Source organism: Carassius carassius, chromosome 29 (assembly GCF_963082965.1).
Source record: "Carassius carassius chromosome 29, fCarCar2.1, whole genome shotgun sequence".
In the NCBI taxonomy this organism is placed as follows: Eukaryota; Metazoa; Chordata; class Actinopteri; order Cypriniformes; family Cyprinidae; genus Carassius; species Carassius carassius.
Window position 1 is genome coordinate 9809004 of NC_081783.1, and position 23320 is coordinate 9832323.

The 23320-nt window shown below is 35.8% G+C and overlaps 1 protein-coding gene across 1 annotated transcript in view; it reads left to right on the top strand.

The window, feature by feature from the left end:
• LOC132109310 (uncharacterized) overlaps positions 1-9705 on the top strand; it is a 33824-nt gene extending 24119 nt beyond the window's left edge. The window contains exons 8-10 of the mRNA XM_059515319.1: positions 5716-5790; positions 5875-5925; positions 9629-9705. Coding sequence (XP_059371302.1) covers positions 5716-5790; positions 5875-5925; positions 9629-9705 — 203 coding nt within the window. The remainder of the gene's footprint in view (positions 1-5715; positions 5791-5874; positions 5926-9628) is intronic.
• Positions 9706-23320: the final 13615 nt, after the last annotated feature.

The following is a 23320-nucleotide window of genomic DNA, read 5'->3' on the forward strand; positions in this document are numbered from 1 at the left end:
TTCCAGCATGTTATCAGCGTTCAGTTCAAAAGCCAGCATCTCTGATGGTATGGGGGTGCATAAGTGCATACGGTATGGGCAGCTTGCATGTTTTGGAAGGCTCTGTGAATGCTGAAAGGTATATAAAGGTTTTAGAGCAACATATGCTTCCCTCCAAACAACGTCTATTTCAGGGAAGGCCTTGTTTATTTCAGCAGGACAATGCAAAACCACATACTGCAGCTATAACAACAGCATGGCTTCGTCGTAGAAGAGTCCGGGTGCTAACCTGGCCTGCCTGCAGTCCAGATCTTTCACCTATAGAGAACATTTGGCGCATCATTAAACGTAAAATACGTCAAAGACGACCACGAACTCTTCAGCAGCTGGAAATCTATATAAGGCAAGAATGGGACCAAATTCCAACAGCAAAACTCCAGCAACTCATAGCCTCAATGCCCAGACGTCTTCAAACTGTTTTGAAAAGAAAAGGAGATGCTACACCATTGTAAACATACCCCGTCCCAACTATTTTGAGACCTGTAGCAGAAATCAAAATTGAAATGAGCCCATTTTGTGCATAAAATTGTAAACTTTCTCAGTTTAAACATTTGCTATGTTATCTATGTTCTATTGTGAATAAAATATTGGCTCATGTGATTTGAAAGTCTTTTAGTTTTCATTTTATTAAAATTTAAAAAACGTCCCAACTTTTCCGGAATTCGGGTTGTAGACAATAATAAGAAAAGAGAAACTAAAATGAGGGTAAACAGAAGTACAGACAAACTTTCTAATCCCACTAATGCTTTTAATGATAGAGGATGTCACAGCACTGGCAGCTGGTTTAATTATGAGAAAGCCAGGCAGAGCAAGACACTCTCCTACACATAACATTAATTATTGAAGTGCTGGAAAATAAATAATCAAGTCAATTGCACCATTTGGGTGTGGGCGGTAGGTTAAATTATTCACGAATTCAATATTTGTAAGTGTAATAAGAAGTAAGTCGAGACGTCTTGGATAGCAAGAAAAAAAAATCCCACTACTATTAGGTCAATTAACACGCATTAAGTCTTCATCTGTCTTAATGTTAAACATGGAGGAATGCTTTGGAAAGGATGTGTTGTCTTAATACTCAAACAAATACACACTCGCACACTCATTTACAGAATGTGTCACTCATTTATAGTAGTTTTTTTACCCTTTCTTCCAGCACCATTAGTCACATTTATGTTGAATTATTAGATGACTTATTATATTTGCCAGTTGTATTTATACAGTATGTCTTCTACTATTCTTGGCCTGGACCTTTAGGTATAGAGAGATTACATAAAGCTGGTTGTTGGATACATATTAATGTATTTGCATATACAGTACATACACTGTACATAATAAAAGGAATATTTATATTTTAAGTTTATAAGATAACTTATAGAGAACTTGGCATTTTATGAAACAGTAACATAAAATGAAAACAAAAATAAAATGTTACATTTTGGTTACACTTTGTTTTAAGGTGTTGTTGTTACAGTGAAATTGTACATACATAATATTAAATAATATTAATTAACTAAGTAGGATTAGGGTTTGTTTAGAGTTGAATGTAATTATGCATAATTGACTATTATTACTTCAGTGACATGCAACGTGTTAACAAAAACACTGTAAAATTAAGGGGATCTAAAATTTTAAAAGAAAATAAATGAATAATAATAATAAAATGATTATTATTATAACAGATGCAGATAGTTGGTGTAAAACCAACAGATTGCTATATAGTTAAAAAGGAAAGGTTGAATGCATCTATTTGCAGGTCTTATTTTTACAGTATTTTGTATGGAGATGAGTTCAGGGTCACCGCAGAAACAAAGCCTTACCTGAACTATCTTTTCAAGGTGACTGAGTTGAGAGTGTCCTTTGCTAATTAGACAGTGTCTTTTTCCTCATCAGTTTAATAAATCCCACTCTCTGCCAGATGACAGTAACATCTGGATGCTCTAGTCAATCCATGGGTCCAATTACAAGAGCTCACTACTTAATTGGGAAATAGTGTGCGGTCATAACAATAAGATTAAATGCAAGCTAGACGATACGCGGCAATATTCTTCTAACTGAATATTACTGGAGAAAATCCTACTTCTGTCTAAAAGTATATGCTTCTCATTAGTGGTAAAATGCAATTTCTGTGTCTTACTCCCTCTTCTTTCCTCATCATATCCAGAAATAGACTGAAGTCGAGCATGAGACGAGAGATATGACACACAGAATGGTAAGAAACGGTAAAAAAGCATACTGAAGTCAACTGAAGCATACTGTACATTGTCTTGAAGGTGAATTGAAAGGTTTAGTTTTAGGAGTAGTGCTTGTAGACACATGATTTAAAAGGGTTACATGATGAAGATTAATGTACACAATTTTTCATTTATTCAAATATAAGCATATGCTGCATTAGAAGTTATTAGCAATTAAATATATTACGATTTATGAAAGGTAAGGCCCATTAATAATTCATTTTAGGAACATTAACAAATGCAGAGTGTGCTGATACACCAGCCTCTTCTCACTTTTCTTTCATACACATTTTCATACAAAATATGCATGGAAAGAGTGTGAAGACAAATACAAAATTATTAGTAACTGACAAGCGTCCACATTATTATCAGTAATGCGTCAATCTAACTTTTCCAGTTTTTTAAAGCAACAAAAATACATTCAAATATCATGTTGTAATGGCTTTCTGAAGGATCATGTGACACAAACAGCTGCAGAAAACTCAGCTTTAACATTACAAAATAAATGACATTTTAAAATATATTACAATTATATGAAAATGTTTTTTTAATTGCAATAATATTTCAAATGGTCAATCACTATTAAAGAATGCTTTCGAAAGACAAAATCATAAAAATCACAAAATCATACCAAATGCAATACATGTACACAAACACATGCAAGGGACTAATTTTCCATTTAGATCTGTATTTTTCTGACACCAAAGCAATGAAGATGGCCATTAGAATGACAGCAATAAATTGAACAGATATATTTATACTTAACTTAGTAATGAACAGCAGCATTTATGTAAATATTTTGCTTAAAATCTGTGAATAATTTATTTGAATGAGTCCGTTTACATTACATTTGTACAGTACTTTCCAAAGCTACATATTAGGACGTGTTACATATGCATAGCCTCTGACAATTGTATATTTACACAAAATGTGGTTTTGTATACATATATAGGAAATAGTATATGAGAACATGAGTCAGTGAGGAACAGACATGCCTGCATGACCTTTACCTTATGTCAGATTGTGTGTAAATAATCTGCATATAATCTACATAAACAGTATGTCTGTGAAACAAGATTTCTCTATGTGCAGCAAAATGTTATCTATATGTGGTTGTCATTGGGGACATGATGCACATACAGCATGTGGGAGTTTAATCACTTGGTGTGTCTGTTGTTTTACATAAATGAAACAAAATTCATACAAAATTACAAAATGTTGTCATTTTTGTTTTTCTTGAAAATTCCGTACTTGTAGTAATTTCAATGGCTACTTGGAGGGAAAAAGGCTTTTGTTCTTTTTAAACAACCCTTTGTGCAAGCATCTGCTTCTGTGTATTTGTTTACATCTGCTCAAATGTTTCTGCTTCCACAAAGATAGACACCTGCACCCCCCCCCCCCCCCCCCCAACCCCCGCTGGCGTATGACAGACGGCTTCTGTGAGGAGAGGCTCTGTACAATTAAATGGTCCTATCAACACTGAAAGCCAATGAATCACACTGATGCCTGTGGATGGGATGCTGCTGTTTGCTACGATTCATACTAAGCCTAATGATGTTGTCCTTCACTTGGGCCCCACAACTCTAGTCAACATTCAATCAGCGATGCATGCAATGTATTCACTAGCGGGTGAGCTAGTCTCTATTTGTGCCGAGGTCAGATTTGCATGGTCAGCACTTGGGAATATAGAGACATGTTGAGAAGATCAAATGCAAGGAAAGGTCTACATTAATGTGTCAAGAGGCTCACTTTAATCATAAAGCTGGGTTTGCAATTACCGAATTAAAAAAAAAGGCTGACATAGGGATGTCCCCAGCCAAATAATTTATTTAGAAATGTGTGAATCAAAGAAAACCTCAAATAACAAATTCTACTAAACAGCCTAATGGAAAATTATTTGTTAGACTGATTATCTAATAAGCACAAGTATAAAGTGATATTTTAATGCACAAATAAAATAAAAAGAGTTACTGAAGCCAATATAACTAAATAGTGAACATTATGAAGGAAACTTGCGATTTCAAGTTCAAACCAAATTACTTCATTTAACTGAGAGTAACATATGTTCGATATACCGCATGTTCATGTTTTAAAGATTACAAGCAAGATATATGATAAAATGTTTTTGTGCTTTAAGCAGGCTGCAGGCATAGGTGTTTATGCCTGAACAAATTATAATAAATATTTGCAGAGAACAATTTATTTACTGTATGATGTTGTTGATAGAAAAAGCATATATTTATACACACAAATTTGAAATTAGGTTATTAAGGCTTATTTCAACTCAGTGTTCCTATTGGCGTAATACTGAAGCCTGAAAAAAATGTTCAGTTAGATTAGATTAGATTCAACTTTATTACAGATCTGAACAACCTTTTTTAGAGTCCAGATTTAAAAGAAAATGATGATGAAGAAGAAGAAGAAGAAGAAGAAGAAGGAGAAGAAGAAGAAGCAGAACTAGAAGAAGATGAAGAAGAAGAAAAAGGATTTGCTAGGTAGTTTTTATATGCTATACCATGATTGTTTCCCAAAAGTACAATATGTATGTGTTCAGCTTCTCACAGCTGATTCTGTTAGGCTTCTATGTCTGTGAACAGAACACCCATCTGAATCAATATCTTGACAAGCATGACAATCTACTCTAATCTAAGATAATTCAGCAGATTTAGGAAAACATTGCTTTAAGAGGGAAGAAAGTGAATGTTGCATGTGAAGAACATTGAACAGATCTTTACATGAAACTTAATTAGTGATACTCAGCCTGTGATATGTTCTTCATGATTCTTTGATCAATAAAAGTGAGAAAGAACAACATTTATTTAAAGTATAAATATACTGCAACAATATAAATTACTTTTCAAAAGTCAGTAATTTTATTCTTTCTTTTTTATTTTTGATCAAATAAGTGCAGCCTTTATGAGTATAAGATACTTCTTTGAAAAACATTAAGAATACAGATATATATTACAGTAGAAAACATTTGTTTTAATGTTTAATACTATTTTAAAACATTATTTTTTTTAAATTATCAAATAAATGAAGACTTGGTGAGCATAGGATCTTACTCCAATCTTACTCCAATCATTGAACAGTAATGTGCATTAAATTAATCAAAACATTTCATACTGCATATTATTCTACATAATTACTTAATTCCAGATACACGTGTTCGCACGTGCTATTAATATAGATAAAAGTGATCAAAGTGATTATATACGTTAATATTGCCATTTTGTTTCAGAAATGTCAACGAAATGAGGAGATTTTCATTTTAAAAGCACTAACATGCTTCTTTTTTTCATCCTGCTTCAGTATGAAATGGAAGGCAAAGGGTGCTGTTTAATTTCTATATGATAAGACATTTCTTTGAAAAAAACACATACCTGATAGTATACTGAGCTCTTGTTTATCTCACCATTACATTTTAAGAGTCTTTTCTGAACAGAAGGAAGCCGTCATGGTGGTGCCCAGTGGCTGTTCAAGAAAGTCATAGATGTCTTCACAAAACGAAGCAAGGCAGGTACAGGGGTCAGGGTCCTGCTGAACGCAAACAGCATAGCATGTGCAGTCTGGCACATTAGTGTGTGTTTCATTGTGCATATAGAGCTGGAGGTTCATATCTCAGAAGGTTTATGGAAGTTGCAGGGGCTGAAAGGTCAGTCTTTCGCCTGAAGCTGTTCATCACCCTTGTTGAAAAGGTCACATAGCGTTCCTGTTAGCTCTACTGAACAAATAACACCACCTCTCACCTCTAGAGAAGAGAGACCCATAGAACACCTTTGCCCCCTTCCTCTGAGAGAAACAGACCAACAATGTGAACTCACTTTTTGCCCCAAGCTCTTTTACCCTTACAGAAGTCAAGTGATTTCCACCCACTATTCACAGGCAATGTTCATCACCTTAATAATCTCAGCTCAAGCCACAGCAAAGTTACACACACACACACACACACACACACACACACACACACACACACACACACACACACACACACACACACACACACACACACACACACACACACACACACACACGCATGCACGCACACACACACACACACACACACACACAAATTTTTAACCAATTCATAAATAAAAATTAATTTATACTTCTTCCAAACTTCAACCTCTTCAATTTCAGAGGAGCTTCCCTTTAGTTACACAAGCTTTGCAAGATGATCTCAAAGAACAGGTTAATATATGTGCATTTAATCCCCAAGATTTGCTGGTGCACCAAATGAACCTTTGAGGGACAGCTGACTAGTAATTAAGTATGAGTTATTGTTACTGCATCAGGGAAATCTAAAACTTAATCTTAGAGTTCTAGTTTTTGCTGACTCTTTCTCCCCTTTACAGCATGTCCTAACCAGCCGCAATGCGACAATTATCTAGCGACAAGCAGTTTGTCTATCCACAAAGAGCTGTGTGACATGACAATCAAAAAACGATAGGCTTACAGAGATGGGCTTTTCAAGTACGTGTATATATATATATATATATATATATAATATATATATATATATATATATATATATATAAGTAAACTAAAAAAGTCAACATAAATAAATTAGGATTTAAAAAAATGGACAGAGACCAGTAATAAATACAATTATATATATATATATATATATATATATATATATATATATATATATATATATATAATAAAATGTCTAAGATTTATAAACAAACAAACAAATAAATACATAAATATGGCCCTCACACTGAGCAAACCTACAAACAAAAATAAAATCTAGTTGACAATCTTTTCTTTAAAACAATAATAAATAATAAAATATTAAAAAAGAACAGTAAATATGTATTATTAAAGAGATCAATATTGAAAGCATGTAAATAAATAAATAAATAAATAAATAATATGTAAATTTAAATAAATTAAATTAAAATTAAAAATTCAATTAAAATTTAAATTAAATTAAAATTTATGCATTTAGCAGACGCTTTTATCCAAAGATTTATAAATAAAAAAAAAAAACATAAATAATTTTGGCCCTCACTTAGAGAAAACTGAGAAACCAATATAAAAATTAGTTAACAATCTATGATTTTCTAAAAAAAAAATATATATATATATAATAAATAAATAATAATAATAATAATAATAATAATAATTATTATTATTATTATATATTAGTTTATATTAAATAACATTAAAAATAATAAGTATTAATACAAATATTGTAATATTGCTTAATAAATAAATATACAAACAAACAAATGCATTCACCCAGGGAAAACCAACATGAAAACCATGAAAAATATCACTTTATCGTCTTTATTTTATCATGCTTAATTTGGATGCAGTGTTCAGGGCTATAGTAATGCAGCATTTAATCAGATGTTATGTTCTGTGAAGAACCCTTGTTCTTCATTGTCATGGCTTCACCTGTGCCCTACCATGAAAGTACTGTAAGCCGTCACATGGCATATGAAGTAACTCCTTGGCAGCATGGCTCAAGGTTGGCTTGCCCATATGGTGGGCTCTGGTATATGTCAGAATGAAGGAATGTGAGAAGTATTTGCATGTGAACTTGCAAGCAGATGAAAAGTTGACTGATTACACCTGTGCACCTCCTCACTCTCTTCTTCCAGGTTTTGTACAGGCGTGAGATTTGTGCTGTCTCTGTATTTATAACATGTGGGTCAAAGGCCCCATGCTGGATTCAATTAATTCCATGACGAGTGAACCTGCTCTCACCAGCCGGGCCTGTGATTTAGTAGGAGGGTGGAGTAATGCCATACCCTACTTAATCATAATTATTTCTGCAGCCTTGACTTCTTTTTTGTGAACTCAGCGGCTTGCTTGTTCCCTGATGCAAGAGGAGCTTGTATACAGCAAAATCTGAGATCACTAAGAAGTCACTGATGCAGCTTTTTGCATGAATGTTATTATAGTTCTTTTACATACAAACATGCGAATCGGGATTAAACTGGTCTGGAACGATCCACAATGGAGTTCCACCTTCACTTGTATGTCCGTTTCAGTTTATGTTTGAACACTTTTAAAAGAATAATTCACCTTAAAATTAACATTTGCTGAACATTTAGTCACCCCTAGGCCATCAAATATGTAGATTAGATCAGATTTGGAGAAATTTAGCATTACATCACTGTCTCACCACTGTCTCACATTCACTTCACAGTGAATGGGTGCCATCAGAATGAGAGAATGAGGATTACGTTTGCAACAACATTTTCACCGGAGGAAGAGATAAACGCTTAGAAACGTCCATATAGCTAGCATGATGCCTTCTACTTCTAGATGACAAAGACAACGTTAACAGTTCTACGACACTATGACAAAGGTTACCGGTACTTATCTGAACTAACGTCATGATCACTGCCACTATATATAAAGAAAACGTTGATTTTTCACTCGGTGCTACTCAATAAATAATAATAATATATATATATGTGTGTGTGTGTGTCGTTATTGTGCACTGCTGCTCGTAGACTAGCTCCAGTGCTCATTGCTGCGATGCTAAACGATAGCAACTCACCAGGACACTTCACCAACTCTCCACTCATTCTCTTCGGACCATGCATTTAATAAGCTTTGACGGACATCAGTTCTTGGCAATTCCTCATTTGCCCTATCACATCTGGCAGGTTCGAAATTACACAGCTGCAGGTCATCATACATGTTGGCTCTTGCCACCTCTTCCTCATCCCAGTCAGTCGCTATAACGTTAGTTCTGATGCTGCGTTCCAGGCAGGTTTTTGAGCTCGTAATCACTATTTCATACCACGACTAACGACTTTGTACCATTCCAGGCAAGTTACGCCAAACTTTCTGAGTGCAAGGAATTGTGACTAGATTTTTTTTTTTTTATTGCAATGGTACATTGACCTAAAATCGTTTTTTTCAACGTGTGCCACTTGCATAAACTGCATCCGTAGGCAGTATTATCCGTAGGGGCTGTCATTGTTGTTTCGCGTGCTGTGTGACCTCGGAACTCGGAGTACATCGATCTAGTACGAGACACGAGTTCACGGGTGGGAAGTCACGAGTTTGATTGCCGTTCCTGTGCACTTTCACGGGTTTAAGGTTGGAAAAACACGGGTTACGGGTTGCCTGGAACGCGGCATCATACTAGACTGAGGCTACCTTTCCTCGACTTCTCCCCAACGTGACGTCATCGCCGAGTTGCATAAAAAAAACTTTAATACCAAAAACTTAAAAAATAGGTCTTTAAGACTATTTTTGAGACATTTTAAAAATGTTATACATATCTTGAGTGATTTATGTACCCATTAATCCAAAGGGGTGGTTAACCTGCAACATGGCCTTTAAGTGCTGCTCCTACATCACGGTCACTTTTTGTTGTGTTAATTTAGTTATTGAGACGAAGGCGTGCAGTATATTTTTACTGAACACCGCTCAACAGCTCAACAGCCTCAGGTTCTCAGGTTAACTGAAGTGCTGTCTTCTTCTTTTGAACTGAATCTGGACAGCTGTAAACAATCTTGCGCTACAGCGCCACACTGGTCAAATTGCATTATTGCAGGCTCTCACATCAGGTAGATACGAGATCAAACCACTACTCAAAAATATTTGCAGACAATTTGTTTTATTGTCGACGTTGTCTATAATCTTGACTAATTGTTTCGGCCCTAGTATATATACTAAAGTCAATACAGAGAGTACAGAGAGTCATGTGCTTTCCCATCTCCGAACCGCTCAAAATCATCCATTAACTGCACAATAAACCGATTACACAATACTAGAATGCAAAACAAAAGCATCCCAAAACAGAAACTCAAAAAGAAATTAAAGACTTTGACTAAACACAAGGAAAACCTTAGATTTTTTTACCTGACTGGTCTTCTTGCTCTGACTATTGCCATTATGTGGCATATATACGCGTATATGCAGCATATATATTAGCATATATGTGCATATAAACTGCATATAGGTTTCATATATGTGCATATATATATATATATATATATATATATATATATATATATATATATATATATATATATATATATTACCATATATGTGCATATATGCTGTATATCTGTATATATGCAGCATATATGTGCATATAAACTACATATAGGTTTCATATATGTGCATATATCTTCATATAGGTTCTTTCCATGTGGATAAAGGATGACACTGAAAATACACATGATGACAAAAATCAAATAATTGTAATTAAAAACAAATCAAGAAAAAAATGAGAGGAAAAAAAGCTAAACTTAGATTTTTAGAATTTTTTTAAAAAGTAAAATACATGATTTTGAAGAACTATTGGATTTTTTTCTACAGAAAAATAAGACTAAAACAAAAAAGCGATTTAAAGATTAACACTGCAAATGTAGCACAAGTTGGCATATGTTGCTTTGGCCACTCTCCATTCCAGGGAAAATCACAAAATAAAATGCAACCAAAGAGTCGTGTTTCTGATATAAACCCACAGATTCCCCCATCTCCGAAATCCCAATTTATACCCCTGTGATACGCCAGACAAGGCCCTGATGTGACTCTTTGATTTCCTATTTCCTGCATATCCTGATTGACAAGCAGGAACTCTGTTACACAAGTGATCTTTAATTATGGCGTGACAAAGACATGACGGCGCATGACCCCATGGCAGAGAAAACTCTGTTCCTCTTAGACCTCACAATAGCTTAGCAATTTTGTGGCAAGCCGAACGCGGCTGGGATTCTGACCATAACGGAGAACTGTGAAATAGCATTGTTTTATCTCTCTCTCTCTCTCTCTCTCTCTCTCTCTCTCTCTCTCTCTCTCGAGCTGTTGATAGAATTACCACACTGCAGGTGATCTGAGCGGAACAAACACAATCCTCAATTTACCAAGACATATGGCAGAGCATCTTACAGCAGCATCTTTACCAACTGATTCTGTGTCAGCTTCAGGAAGATAAACCAAATCAATATCAAAAATATATATATTTAAAATGTTAGACAATAATGCTTTTAATGGAGCTAAAAAGTGAGGATATTCAATGCTCTCTTGATATTAACATTTAAATTGTGCTAAACAGTAGAGATTGGTATGCTTAATTATAATTAAACGCTGTGTTTTTGATATTCTTAGCATCCAGACACATGGTGTGTAGACTACTATCTCTTCAAATGTGTTTGTTTCTACTTTGTACAACTTCTGTATTTTGCACAACTTCTACTAATTTCATTGTTTTTCTTATTGCAGGAAATGATGTCAGATTCCACTCTTCTGCTTTTGGAAGAATATCTCCAGGGCACTTGTGTTTAAGAAGTCTACTACTCCAACCTCCCACAGTTCAGCACCACTGTGATACTCAAAAATCAAATCGGTTAGCCAGTCTTTGTAGTGCCTACTGTTATTAACCGAGAAATTATTTCTGTCTTTTCTTTTGCTAATAGTTAGAGGGGATTTGCTTCTTTTCATCCCTTTTGAAAATAAACCAACACGGTCTCTAACTCTTTTTTCACCATCTGCCTTTTTTTCTCGTCAACCCCCTCATAAGAATAATTTCCATTAGGAAACAAAACATGTGAGAGTAGGAGTGAAAGCAGGGGATATAAAAGGCAGGATTTCTGGAAAAACTCCCAATCAACTTTTTAAATATGCTTTGAAACACTGACTGAAAAAAACTGTCGATTTCCACCTCTTAACTCAGTTGTTTTTCTCTTCTCCTGACCACCTTATTCGGTGGCGAGGATTAATTGGCCATGCACTACTGTGAGGAGCCCTCTCAACCAATTACAGACCTCCAAATCTATTGCTTGTCTGGGTTAAGTCACGTTAGTCCTGTCCATTTAGAGGAAACCATAACCACAAAGAAGGATAGCAATCAGGTCAACAAAAGCACAACTTTCTCCTCTTTGTACTGCATCAGTATCTAGTATTCAGGTGTAAGCACATCGTGAAATACATACCGAGGTCACTGTAACCTTAAAATAAAAGAGGACATGGTATCATGTCAGAATCACTTGAAGGAGACCCCCAAGGCTGTCTCTGTGTGTACCAAAGGACTGGAATAATGAATTGCATATTATATATAAAAAAAAATATACATTTATAGATGCATTCTGCTAGTATTTTCTGTACCTCACAGAAAATAGGGGCGGAATGCATCTCATATTAAACAAAAGCCCTGCTATAGTTCAGCTATTGCTTACAGGCATATGGACTCTTTAAACCTTTTGTAGTCTCCTTTGTGTCCTTGTTGGTAACCTTTGACCAGGTAGGTATACAGAACTGTCTGAGGAACAGCAACCAAAGCAGCCATTGGACTCTCCATACAGCATGCAAATTCAAAAGATTCTTTGTTTAGAACCCATATTGCATGTGATTTTGAGTATATATATAGCCTTTATTGAAAGTTGCTCTTTCTGTAATTCACAACTGAGTAATTTCAAATAAATGGAAAACACAATATTATCTGCTCTCTGAGCTGATCCATTTTCTGTGACAAAGAGAAAAGAAGCAGGAAGATGATGTTGAAATCATCACCTTCAAATCACTCCTCACTTCTCTAATTTTCAGCCGTTGATGAGGGCTCCAAGCGGAGGGAGCAGAAAGAGGTGTAAATAAAGTGACTGCCTTAGGAATTCACCGATGATGTGCGCTCCGTACCCATCAAAATTCTGCCCCACGGGGGGACAACAACACTGTCAACAGCTTACAATATTGTGAAGTTGTGATGTCTCAGGTGATTACAGCTGTTTTCTCACGTTTTTCCCTGCTCTGTGTCTCCTGCAAACGAAGGAGCAGATTAATTGAATTAGATTTCCCTGCTCTTCTGCGAAAACAGAAACAGAGTAAGAGCTTTTCAGATAATTCTCATCTAGTGAAGATGTTTACCATTACCAGTGAATTAGTTTCAAGTGTCTTGCAGAGTAACTTGCATAATCATTACACATGGACAGTATGTAAGCCCAGATATATTCTGCAATTTTTTTTCATGGGGTGTACTTGATTTTGAGTGAAAATGCTTTCAAATGAGGTAAAATGTTAAAGGGTTACTCCACCCCAAAATGGAAATTTTGTCATTAATCACTTACCCTCACGTCGTTCCAAACCCTTAAAAGCTCGTTCATCTTCGGAACACAATTTAAGATATATTGGATGAAAACCTGGAGGCTTGAGACTGTCCGATAGACTGACAAGTAAATAACAGTGTCAAGGTCCATAAAAGGTATGAAAAGTCCTCGTCAGAATACTCCATCTGCCATCAGACGTGCAATCTGGGTTATATTATGCAACGGGAACACGTTTTGTAAGCGAGAAAACAAAAATAACGACTTTTCAATAATTCCTTTGTTAGTGGTCTCCTCTGTGTCACTCCATATCACCATGCTGCGTATGCTCTTCTGTGTCATCAGTGCCACAAGGATGCACAATGATAACATTTTAGGATGGAGTATCCCTTTAAATAGCATTTTGATTAGACACTCTTATTGGTAGCTTAAAGCATAAACATTAGACCAAAATGTCAAAGACAGAGGTTTTTGACTGTTTGATTCAGCACTTAAATGGATACATAACACAGCATTAAAATTGTTTATCATACAGAATATAATTTGGATGATTTCATGCTCTTGGCAGCCTACGATTTAATGCCTTGTCAAACGATTACATAATTATAATATATATAACATTACAATTTTGTAATCTTTTTTAAATGAGCTGGCAACACAAGTCAAAAAGAACAGAATGAAATATTATTTCAAGTTAAGTAAATGAGCCAACTTGTTAAACCAAAAACATAATGTCATTGATCATATACATTATAGAATCATCCAAACATTCCCATGAATTAAAATGTCACATAATCAATAAAGATTCATAATTTTGAAAATCTGTAAAGTTGTTCATACCTAAGCAATTTTCAATTCATATTCTTTCAGTAAGTCAATACTGTATGTGTTCATGTATTTTTGAAATAAATGTATGTGCGGTAGAACCACAATTTAGTGGAAATACATCAATTACTCATCAGATCATGTTGCATAATAACTACACACAATTGTTTTGCTACATTCAATATATTAGTTGCATTTAGCATGCTTTTTTATTGCCAAACACATCAGTACAGACCATTTTTGGGTAGTTGAGAACTAGTGATCTAATAAACAAACTTGTTTGTAGAATGAATGACCCGGCGCTGTGGGAATCTGTGTGCCTGCTCAAATGGAGCTACATCAATGAGAAACAACACTTAATAATGCCTCTTATGATATTTAGACTCCTGTTGCTACATCTGTGTCTTTTGGGATGTGTGGATATAGCGCACTGAAAGGCAGAGCAAAAGTTGGATTCTGGCATGTTAATTAAAGATGTGGTCTGTCTGAACTTAAAAGAAAGTAAAGCATATTAGAGTAACTTCAGAAGAACACACACTCCCCACCAATTTTTCTGACTGACTTTAAAGCTTGTGTAACGGAGCTAGTGAAACTCTCCCCACAGTGGAGATTTCTAGTCGCTAGCCCACTAATCACTTGATCGCTAATCAAACGCTCCTCCCCTTCGGTAGGGAGGTCAAGCTGTGGGTCAAACCTTAGTATGGGGCAAAAATGGGATTTCCTTTCGCTCTTTTTATTTTTACCCTTGGTGTAATTAGTGCCACTGAAATCCCCTTTGTCTGAGGAGAGAAGGAGGATAAAAGCTTCCAAAATTGGGCGTGCAGTCTCCTTTCTTCAGTGCACACCTTTTATTTCTCTTAACAAGCTTATAAAATATGTCGACAGGCTTCAAACTGGGATTGTGTTCGGAAGCTCTGATAACCAAGCAGTGTTACGTCAGCTCACTCCTGGGCTCTTTTCAAAGTCCTCCACATGGTTTATCTACCAGGACGTAATTAACTGTGTTATCACATATCTCACGATGTTGGAGTTTGGGAGAGTATCGCTAACAATGCTTTTGTTGCATGTACAAAGAGTAAAATGCCTAATGTTTGAAACTTAAAGCCTGCTCTGAAGCTCAGCAAGAACTTTTGCAATAAATTGTCAGTGGAGGATGTTGTTTATTCAAGGGACGTATAGCAGAAAAAAAGCAGTATCTGGTGACTCTAAGCACAATTGCTCAAAAGTTTTAAATGTAGGAACTTTTGAATGTAAAATAACTTTCAAGTGCAACTTCTAAATAAAAAAAAAAAAAAAAAAAAACTTTAAATAAAATAAATGAATGGGTAAATTTTAGACAAAATAAATTTTGGATACAATGCAGCAATGAAAACAAAAAAGAATGACCTGTTTGAATAGTCTGAGGCTACGTTTACATGATAATGATGTATTCAAAAACTGAACACTTTCACGAATACACAACAACGTTTTCAATGCGATTTGCGTTTACACATATCCGCGAAATGGCCCAAAACGCTGTATTACGTATGCCAGGCCAGTAGTTGGCGCTGTCACCTTTTTAGTAAACAGATTATGTGATGTATATGATGCATCTACGCTGTTGGTTGTAATACTGGTCAAGTAAATACACACTTTGCTGAAGAAGTGTTAGCAAACTCTTGATCAGCAACAATATTACCATGTACTCTGCCATTGTTGCGTATGTGCGTTTGCACTTGCCTTTAAAATTGTCATGTATTGCGCTTGTCTACATACCTAACACGTACTACGCATGTCCATGACATCACCTTTTCAAAGATTCCCGTATTGGCTGTTAACACGGAAATGATAATGGCGGCATTTTAAAAAACTTGCACTTTGAAACCTGTTTTCAAAAATATGCGTTTTCAGTCCCCAAAAAGCTATTGTTGTGTAAACGAACAGGCAAAGCGCATAAAAAGTTTCCAGTTTTTGGCTGAAAACATTGTGCAAACGGCCTCTGAAATTTGGAACACAGCAGCAGTGGAATAAAGCCATTGGCGAGTGTCATACCAGCCTGTTCAGTGCAGTTCCTCTGAGAGTTTTCCACAAATAATAACGTAAAACGTAATTGTTTTTGGACTGAATTGATGACACACCTTTAAATGCAATCAGAAAGCTGCTATTAAATGTATATCCTCATTCACCTAGTTCAAAGTAAAGTCCCAAAAGTCTTTTGCCTGGTAGCTTTTGCAATATTTAGCCAATGTAATGCTGCCATGCATTGGTCCTTGCTCATAATTGCATCATTTTATACTACACAATGACAGACAAGAGGAACTAGGCACCGCAAACAGATTCTGCTCAAGACTCAGCCATGCACTCCGCACACAGGCACTTTTGGATATGTATTAGCATTGTCCTCTCATATGTGCTTTGAATTGCCTTTTTGTTGTCCTGTATACCCCGAGTTTCTCTTTTCCTCTCTCCTCTCTGTTGTTAAGGGGCAAGTTCTCCAGACGGCAGGAGACCTCTTTGCTACTGAGGCATCTGATGCTCTGAGCCACCCAAGGCCAATCTTTTGAATCGCAAGCTATCCAAACCCGGCCTTTTTTCCCTTGTTTTTCTCTCTCTTATTTATTTCCTCTTTCTGATGGAAAAAGCTTAGTGCATTCAGGGAAGGGTAAGTTGAATTCCCCCTCCTGGCCCATAGTAATCCAGGCTCAGGTCTTAGTTTGCAGACACAATGGGGCTTGGAGAATTGGACTTGAGATAATTGTGTTGCTATCCCATTTCTCCTGTAATGGAATCTCTCATGAGTGGCGGGAGCGGCTTAGCAGATTCTGAATGGAGTCTGTGCCGATAGCACCCAGACGATTCCTTATGTGGAGGTCCTAGCTGTGCTTTTTTGATTACTTTGTGCGAAAAACTCTAACTCTTTATCCTGCATTTCTCTTTTCTTTTTGGAAAATTGGTCTTGTCTCTTTAACTCTCTACTTATAGAACTAAAAGGCAGGTTTTTGGAAAGTGCTGAGAATCGCTCAGGACTTGTTAAGGCTGCTGTAGAGAATAGCAGAAGTAGGGTGACACTTGGGCAATCTGGAGTAAAGTTTTTTACTCTGTATCATTTGGTGATTTGGCCCGACATGACACTGTATATCACACGAGGAGGGAAAAAATAGGGAAACATTTCTTGTTTTATTTTGTTGTTTGGAATTTAATACATTTTAACAGGAATAAAAAGTCATCCCTAGCAGAAATGCGTTCACAAGGCACATTCAATTTATTCATAGCTTGAATAGCTGAGATCTGTAAAGACTATTTAGCTTGTACTTTTAAAGACTAAGACTCTCATCCATCACTGCTAATGTTCAAACTCACGGATTTGAGCTTTCAACGAAAACACTTACAGTTTGTCGAACAATGCCAACACTGAGGGACTGTTATCTGAGCTCTATAAGAGCCTATTTCAAAGACTGATGATTAACTTACAATATACTCCACTCTGAGTAGAGAGTAGAGTAGAGGAAACTTAGTTTCTATAATTTTGAAAACTAGTTTATACTACCTTCTTATTGGTTATTCAAGCAAACACTATAATGATTCCCAAGAGTAGCTAGAGAAAATGATAATCAATAATCATTTTCATAATGAAAATGATAAGAATAAAGACTAAATGATCAGATCAAAATCTGTGAAGGACATACAGTAGTATCTGCATTCATCAATCAAGGCGAAAAAAAGTGACTTTGAAAGAATATTAACTGATAAAGAAATGCACAGGCTAGAAATCCAACTCAGTTCTTCACCCTGATGGCAGCAGGAAGAAAGCATCTGCAAAAACGTTTTCTTGTACACCATGATGGGAGCAGTCTGTTGCTAAAGGTGCTCTGCTGTGCAGTAACAGCACCATGGAGAGGATGAGAGGTGTTCTTCACAGCGGCTTCTGCTTTGTGAGAAATCAGTGATTTTTGAGCAAAAATAAACAGTTGCATCCCAACAGAACATGTTACCATGTAAGAGTGCAGAATCTTTTAAAAAAACGCCTTTGGGGTGAGGGCTTGTTTTAAAAGAATAGCTCAGTGGCACAGTAACCTTCTCATGTAAATATGCTTGGTTGTTTTTCTCAGAATCCATCTATAAATTGGCGAGTAGCTATCTTAACCCTATGGATATTGGGATACAGGCAACCCTATCATCGGCGCATAAGGTTAGTCTCACTATGTGCTTCTGTGTGTTGTGTCAGTTGGGGGTGTTTTTTTCTCCATCACCCATAAGGGGGCACTGTGGTTGTACGCATAACGCTGCTTGTGTGTGGAAGCTCTCCGCAGGCTCTGGCAGAATTATTTTCATGGCTTATGAATAAAAATAATTTCTTGGAAACTCTCACACTCACTTCCCATATGCCGAAATTATACATCTGCCCTGTACATTTCAACTTTCATGGAACCACAAACTATACGGATAACACAAAGAGACACGCAGCATATTAATAAACGTTTTTAAATTAAAGACTGTATTTGTCCAAACAAAACAATCAGTGTACAAATGAGAACTTGTTTAGGAGGTAAAATACATATTTGCTTTGTTTTAAAAACCTACTGAGCTGCCTACAGAGGCATTATGGCTCTGCCACCGCCACAAAGACTGTTCCAAAGGGAGGCATCTTAATTACAGTTCATATATTTTTTTGAAGAGAAGACACACTACAGCTCAGTGAAAAAACAACAACAACAAAAAAACAACAATAACCTTACACACACACACACACACACACACACACACACACACACACACACACACACACACATATATATATATATATATATATATATATATATATATATATATATATATATATATATGTATGTATATATATATACATACATATGTATATGTAATATTATTTCATTCAGTTATGAAAAGTATATTGATAAAAATAACAGTACACTATGTTGCAAGCAATGCCAAGAATATGGGTTTGATTGTATGGGAATGTGATGGGTGAAATATGGCCAAACCCAGCTATTGGGTTGTTTTGACCAAGTGGTTGGGTTAAATGTTTATTTAACCTAATAAATAAACTATAAACTAAAATAAATTTATTTATCCATATTTCACCCAGGACTGGGATGTTTTTAACCCAGAATTTTTAACCCAGTGTATGTAGTGTTTGTAATATAAATCATTAACTTGAAAAAATAAAAGAAAACATAATTATAACATAATATTTAATGTGATAATATTTTTACATTTAAATGCGATAATTGTTGCATTACACATACTCTCATAGTTTTGGTCATATTCTCATTTTAACCTCTCCTTGTTTCAAGAGTTTCCCCTTCTCACTCCTCTTATGTTATCTTCATCTCGCTCTCCTGTTCTCAATCTTTCACATGTTCTTGCCTTTCCTTCCTGTTAGTAGCTGGGGAGAGGCTGACATTTAAATATGTGCAATGTTGAAGTGAGAATCAGCATTTCTCCATTCCCATTCACTCAGCAATTCATTCACCTGACAAAACACTCTCCATCACAGACCACTGCAATCTAAGGCACGCTCTTTATTTAGATATGCTGAGGCTGGTCAAGGAAAGACCACTGTGCTTATGTAAAACAAAATAAACACAATGAAGAAAGAGGAATGGAAGACTTTCGAAAGACATAGCAAGACAAAGCACTATAGAAAAAAAGAGAATGGAAATATGATAAAGAACAGATGAAGAGGAGGTTGGGATATACAGGGAAAGAAGTGCCAAATGGGGAACTGTCAAAGAAAATGAGATGGTGAAAAGAGAAGATGTGGAAAGTGAAGATAGACATGAGTTAGTTGGGTAAAATTGCAGAGGTAAAATCACTGTAAAGTATATGGCAGATGAGTGTATAGGTGCTCTAAAAGGGAAAGTTCACTCAAAGATGAAAATTCTTTCATCATTTACTCATCTCATGTTGTTCCAAACCCAGTATGACTACTTTCTTCTATGGGAAGAATGAAATTCAAAATAAAATAATGCAAGCAGCTTACGCTCTTCTGTCTCAGCCATGCAACAAGGATACGTTTTCTATGTCTATTTACACTTTGATTTGAATGAAAGCTAGGCCTGCTGTCAAGATTTTCAATTAAAAATAAATAAAATCCTGTTGCTGTACAGTGTACAGCAACTGTACAGCATAGCGCAAAAAAATGCCAATGTCATGTTTCCCAGGAATTGCATAAATACCAAATGCATAAATTGGAAATGTTAAAGGGATAGTTGACCCAAAAATGACTGTCATTAATTACTCACCCTCTTGTATTTCCAAACCCGTAAAACCTTTGTTAATCTGTGGAACACAAATTAAGATATTTTTGATGAAATCCGAGAGCTTTCTGACCCTGCATAGACAGCAATGCAACTGAAATGTTTCCCATGTGTTGTGGTACTCACAACAACGGTGCCAGAAACTGACCTGCAAGAGAAGAAATAATTGAATAAAGTCGTTATTTTTCTTTTCACACAAAAAGTATTCTTGTAGGTTCATAACATTAATGTTGAACCACTGATGTCACACTGACTATTTTATTGATGTTTTGTCTTTCCGGGCCATAAAATGATTTAATTGTGTTGCTGACAGTGCAGGGTCAGAAATCTTTTGGATTTCATAAAAACTATCTTAATTTGTGTTCCAAAGATGAACAAAGGCCTTTAGGGTTTGGAAGGAAATTAGGGTGAGTAATTAATGACAGAATTTTCATTTTTGGGTCAACTAACACTTTAAATTTCGATCTGTTCTTCACACAAAATTATTATATGACTTCAAAACACTTACAAAAGACATTATATGGACCATTTTTAATGGTTCTTTTTTTTTGCATTTGTGTCTATTTTGAAGGCTCTAATTCTCACAAATGATCTATAATAATAGACCATAGTCAAGGGAGACACCATTCTGAACTATATGTTGTTGAAAATGAGTTTGTATAAAATATACAGTATTTATACATGCATTGCATAAAGGTCCTAAATCCAAAACTCACAAAACTGTTTTATGGAGTTTTTGTCAACAGCAAGTTTTTTGGAAGGATTTTTCATCAACTAAACAATTGCCGTGTTGTTAAGCTACAGTAAAATCCACTGAACACACTGTTCGTCACAGCCTATTTTTCAATACTGTCAAAAATTTTAAACAGAGCTTCCCTGACTAGGGTTTATTACAGTTGGTCAGTACTGTTATTTTAGTGTTTCACAGAAGAAATAACGCCAAATGGGTTTGAAAAATTGAGGAAAAAAACTATTCATTTAAACAAACTCAAGAGTCCCCAAAAGCCCGATCCGGTACATTGGGGAGTTGGGTTGCAGCATGCGCTGTCTCACCTCTGCTGAACGCTGCATTCTGTTCAGCCTCAGGGCTCTTCTGACATGATCACAGTCCTCCGATGTTAACCTTCCTCCTTCCTTTCCTCTGTACACTGTCTGCGGAGTGTACGCAACATACAGAACGGAGGAAAGATCAAACGCTACAGTCTGATGAGCAGAGAACTGCGAGAAAGGGAAAAGAGGAAAGAGGGAAAGGGGCGGGACTAGGACTAGGAGCTGCACCTCCACAGGGAAAAGAGCGTCACTGTTTTCATGAAAAAGGAGAAGCAGTGGTACCTAGCTCTTGATAAATGGCGATACCAGCCCTTTTGCCCCCAGTTGCGAGAGTTACACATTCCCTCTTGTTCAACTTATACGACACTATACCCTCAGCCTTTTAAACATCTGCTTGTGGAACAACGGCTCTCCGCCACATGCTAAAGCTAATTAGTAGCAAGTCTTCTGCTTGTTAATTGGTGCCCTCAACAATGCAGAGGCGAATTGCCTTTAGAATCTTTCCCTACTTTTACAAAAGGGAAACATTTATGTTAATTACCCCCTTGAGTCTCATTTTTCTATCTTTCTTGCTTTCTCTTTAGACCAGTTTTCTCTTAAATATAGTATTCTTGTATTTTCTCCTCTGAATCCTCCCTGTCTTAAAGAACATTTTCTCCCTAAATTATGCTTTCTCTTGGAAAGCAAGGATGAGCTCTTTGCTCTTCGTGAAGGTTTGGATTTTGACAAGTGGTTTTGTGGCCTTTGGGGGGCACTCACAGCCTACTTTCCTTGTGCGATCGCTGCTGGACTCGCTCTCCTTGGCCTTATGCTAACTATACCCTTAAAAAGAGACCATCACACACATGCTAAGCCAAGTTCATAGGCTAGGCTAAGTGGAGTGGGATATAATGAGTGTGAATTAAGTAAGGTGCTTTAATAATTTAATTCAATTGTGTGGGATTTTGAGAGGTTTTAATCAGAACATCTAATGTGTTTTTCTTTGTATTGTATGATAAAATAATATATCATCATAAAAATAAAAATACTATAGGTTGACATATATATCTGAATTAATAACCTAGAGGGTTAATGTCTTGTAGGGGTTTCAAGGAAATGTTTAATTTGATCTTTTTATTCCTTTTCATTCTCATCTGTCTTTCACACTGTAATTAAAGAAATGCATTAAAATCCTAAATTACAAAAACAATAATGTAAAGAATACAATGTCATAAACAGTAAGTGCACAAGTAATTAAAAATGTAATACAAACTGTGATAATACAATTGTTAATGAAACTGACATTCATAAAAAATGTAAAAGGAAATACACACACACACACACACACACATATATACACACATATACACAGTACTGTGCATAAAGTTTTAGGCCACTAATATTTTCACCAACAAATTTTTTTTAAGTCAGATATATCTTTTCTACAACCCAAATTCCGGAAAAGTTGGGACGTTTTTTAAATTTTAATAAAATGAAAACTAAAAGACTTTCAAATCACATGAGCCAATATTTTATTCACAATAGAACATAGATAACATAGCAAATGTTTAAACTGAGAAAGTTTACAATTTTATGCACAAAATGAGCTCATTTCAATTTTGATTTCTGCTACAGGTCTCAAAATAGTTTGGACGGGGCATGTTTACCATGGTGTAGCATCTCCTTTTCTTTTCAAAACAGTTTGAAGACATCTGGGCATTGAGGCTATGAGTTGCTGGAGTTTTGCTGTTGGAATTTGGTCCCATTCTTGCCTTATATAGATTTCCAGCTGCTGAAGAGTTCGTGGTCGTCTTTGACGTATTTTTCGTTTAATGATGCGCCAAATGTTCTCTATAGGTGAAAGATCTGGACTGCAGGCAGGCCAGGTTAGCACCCGGACTCTTCTACGACGAAACCATGC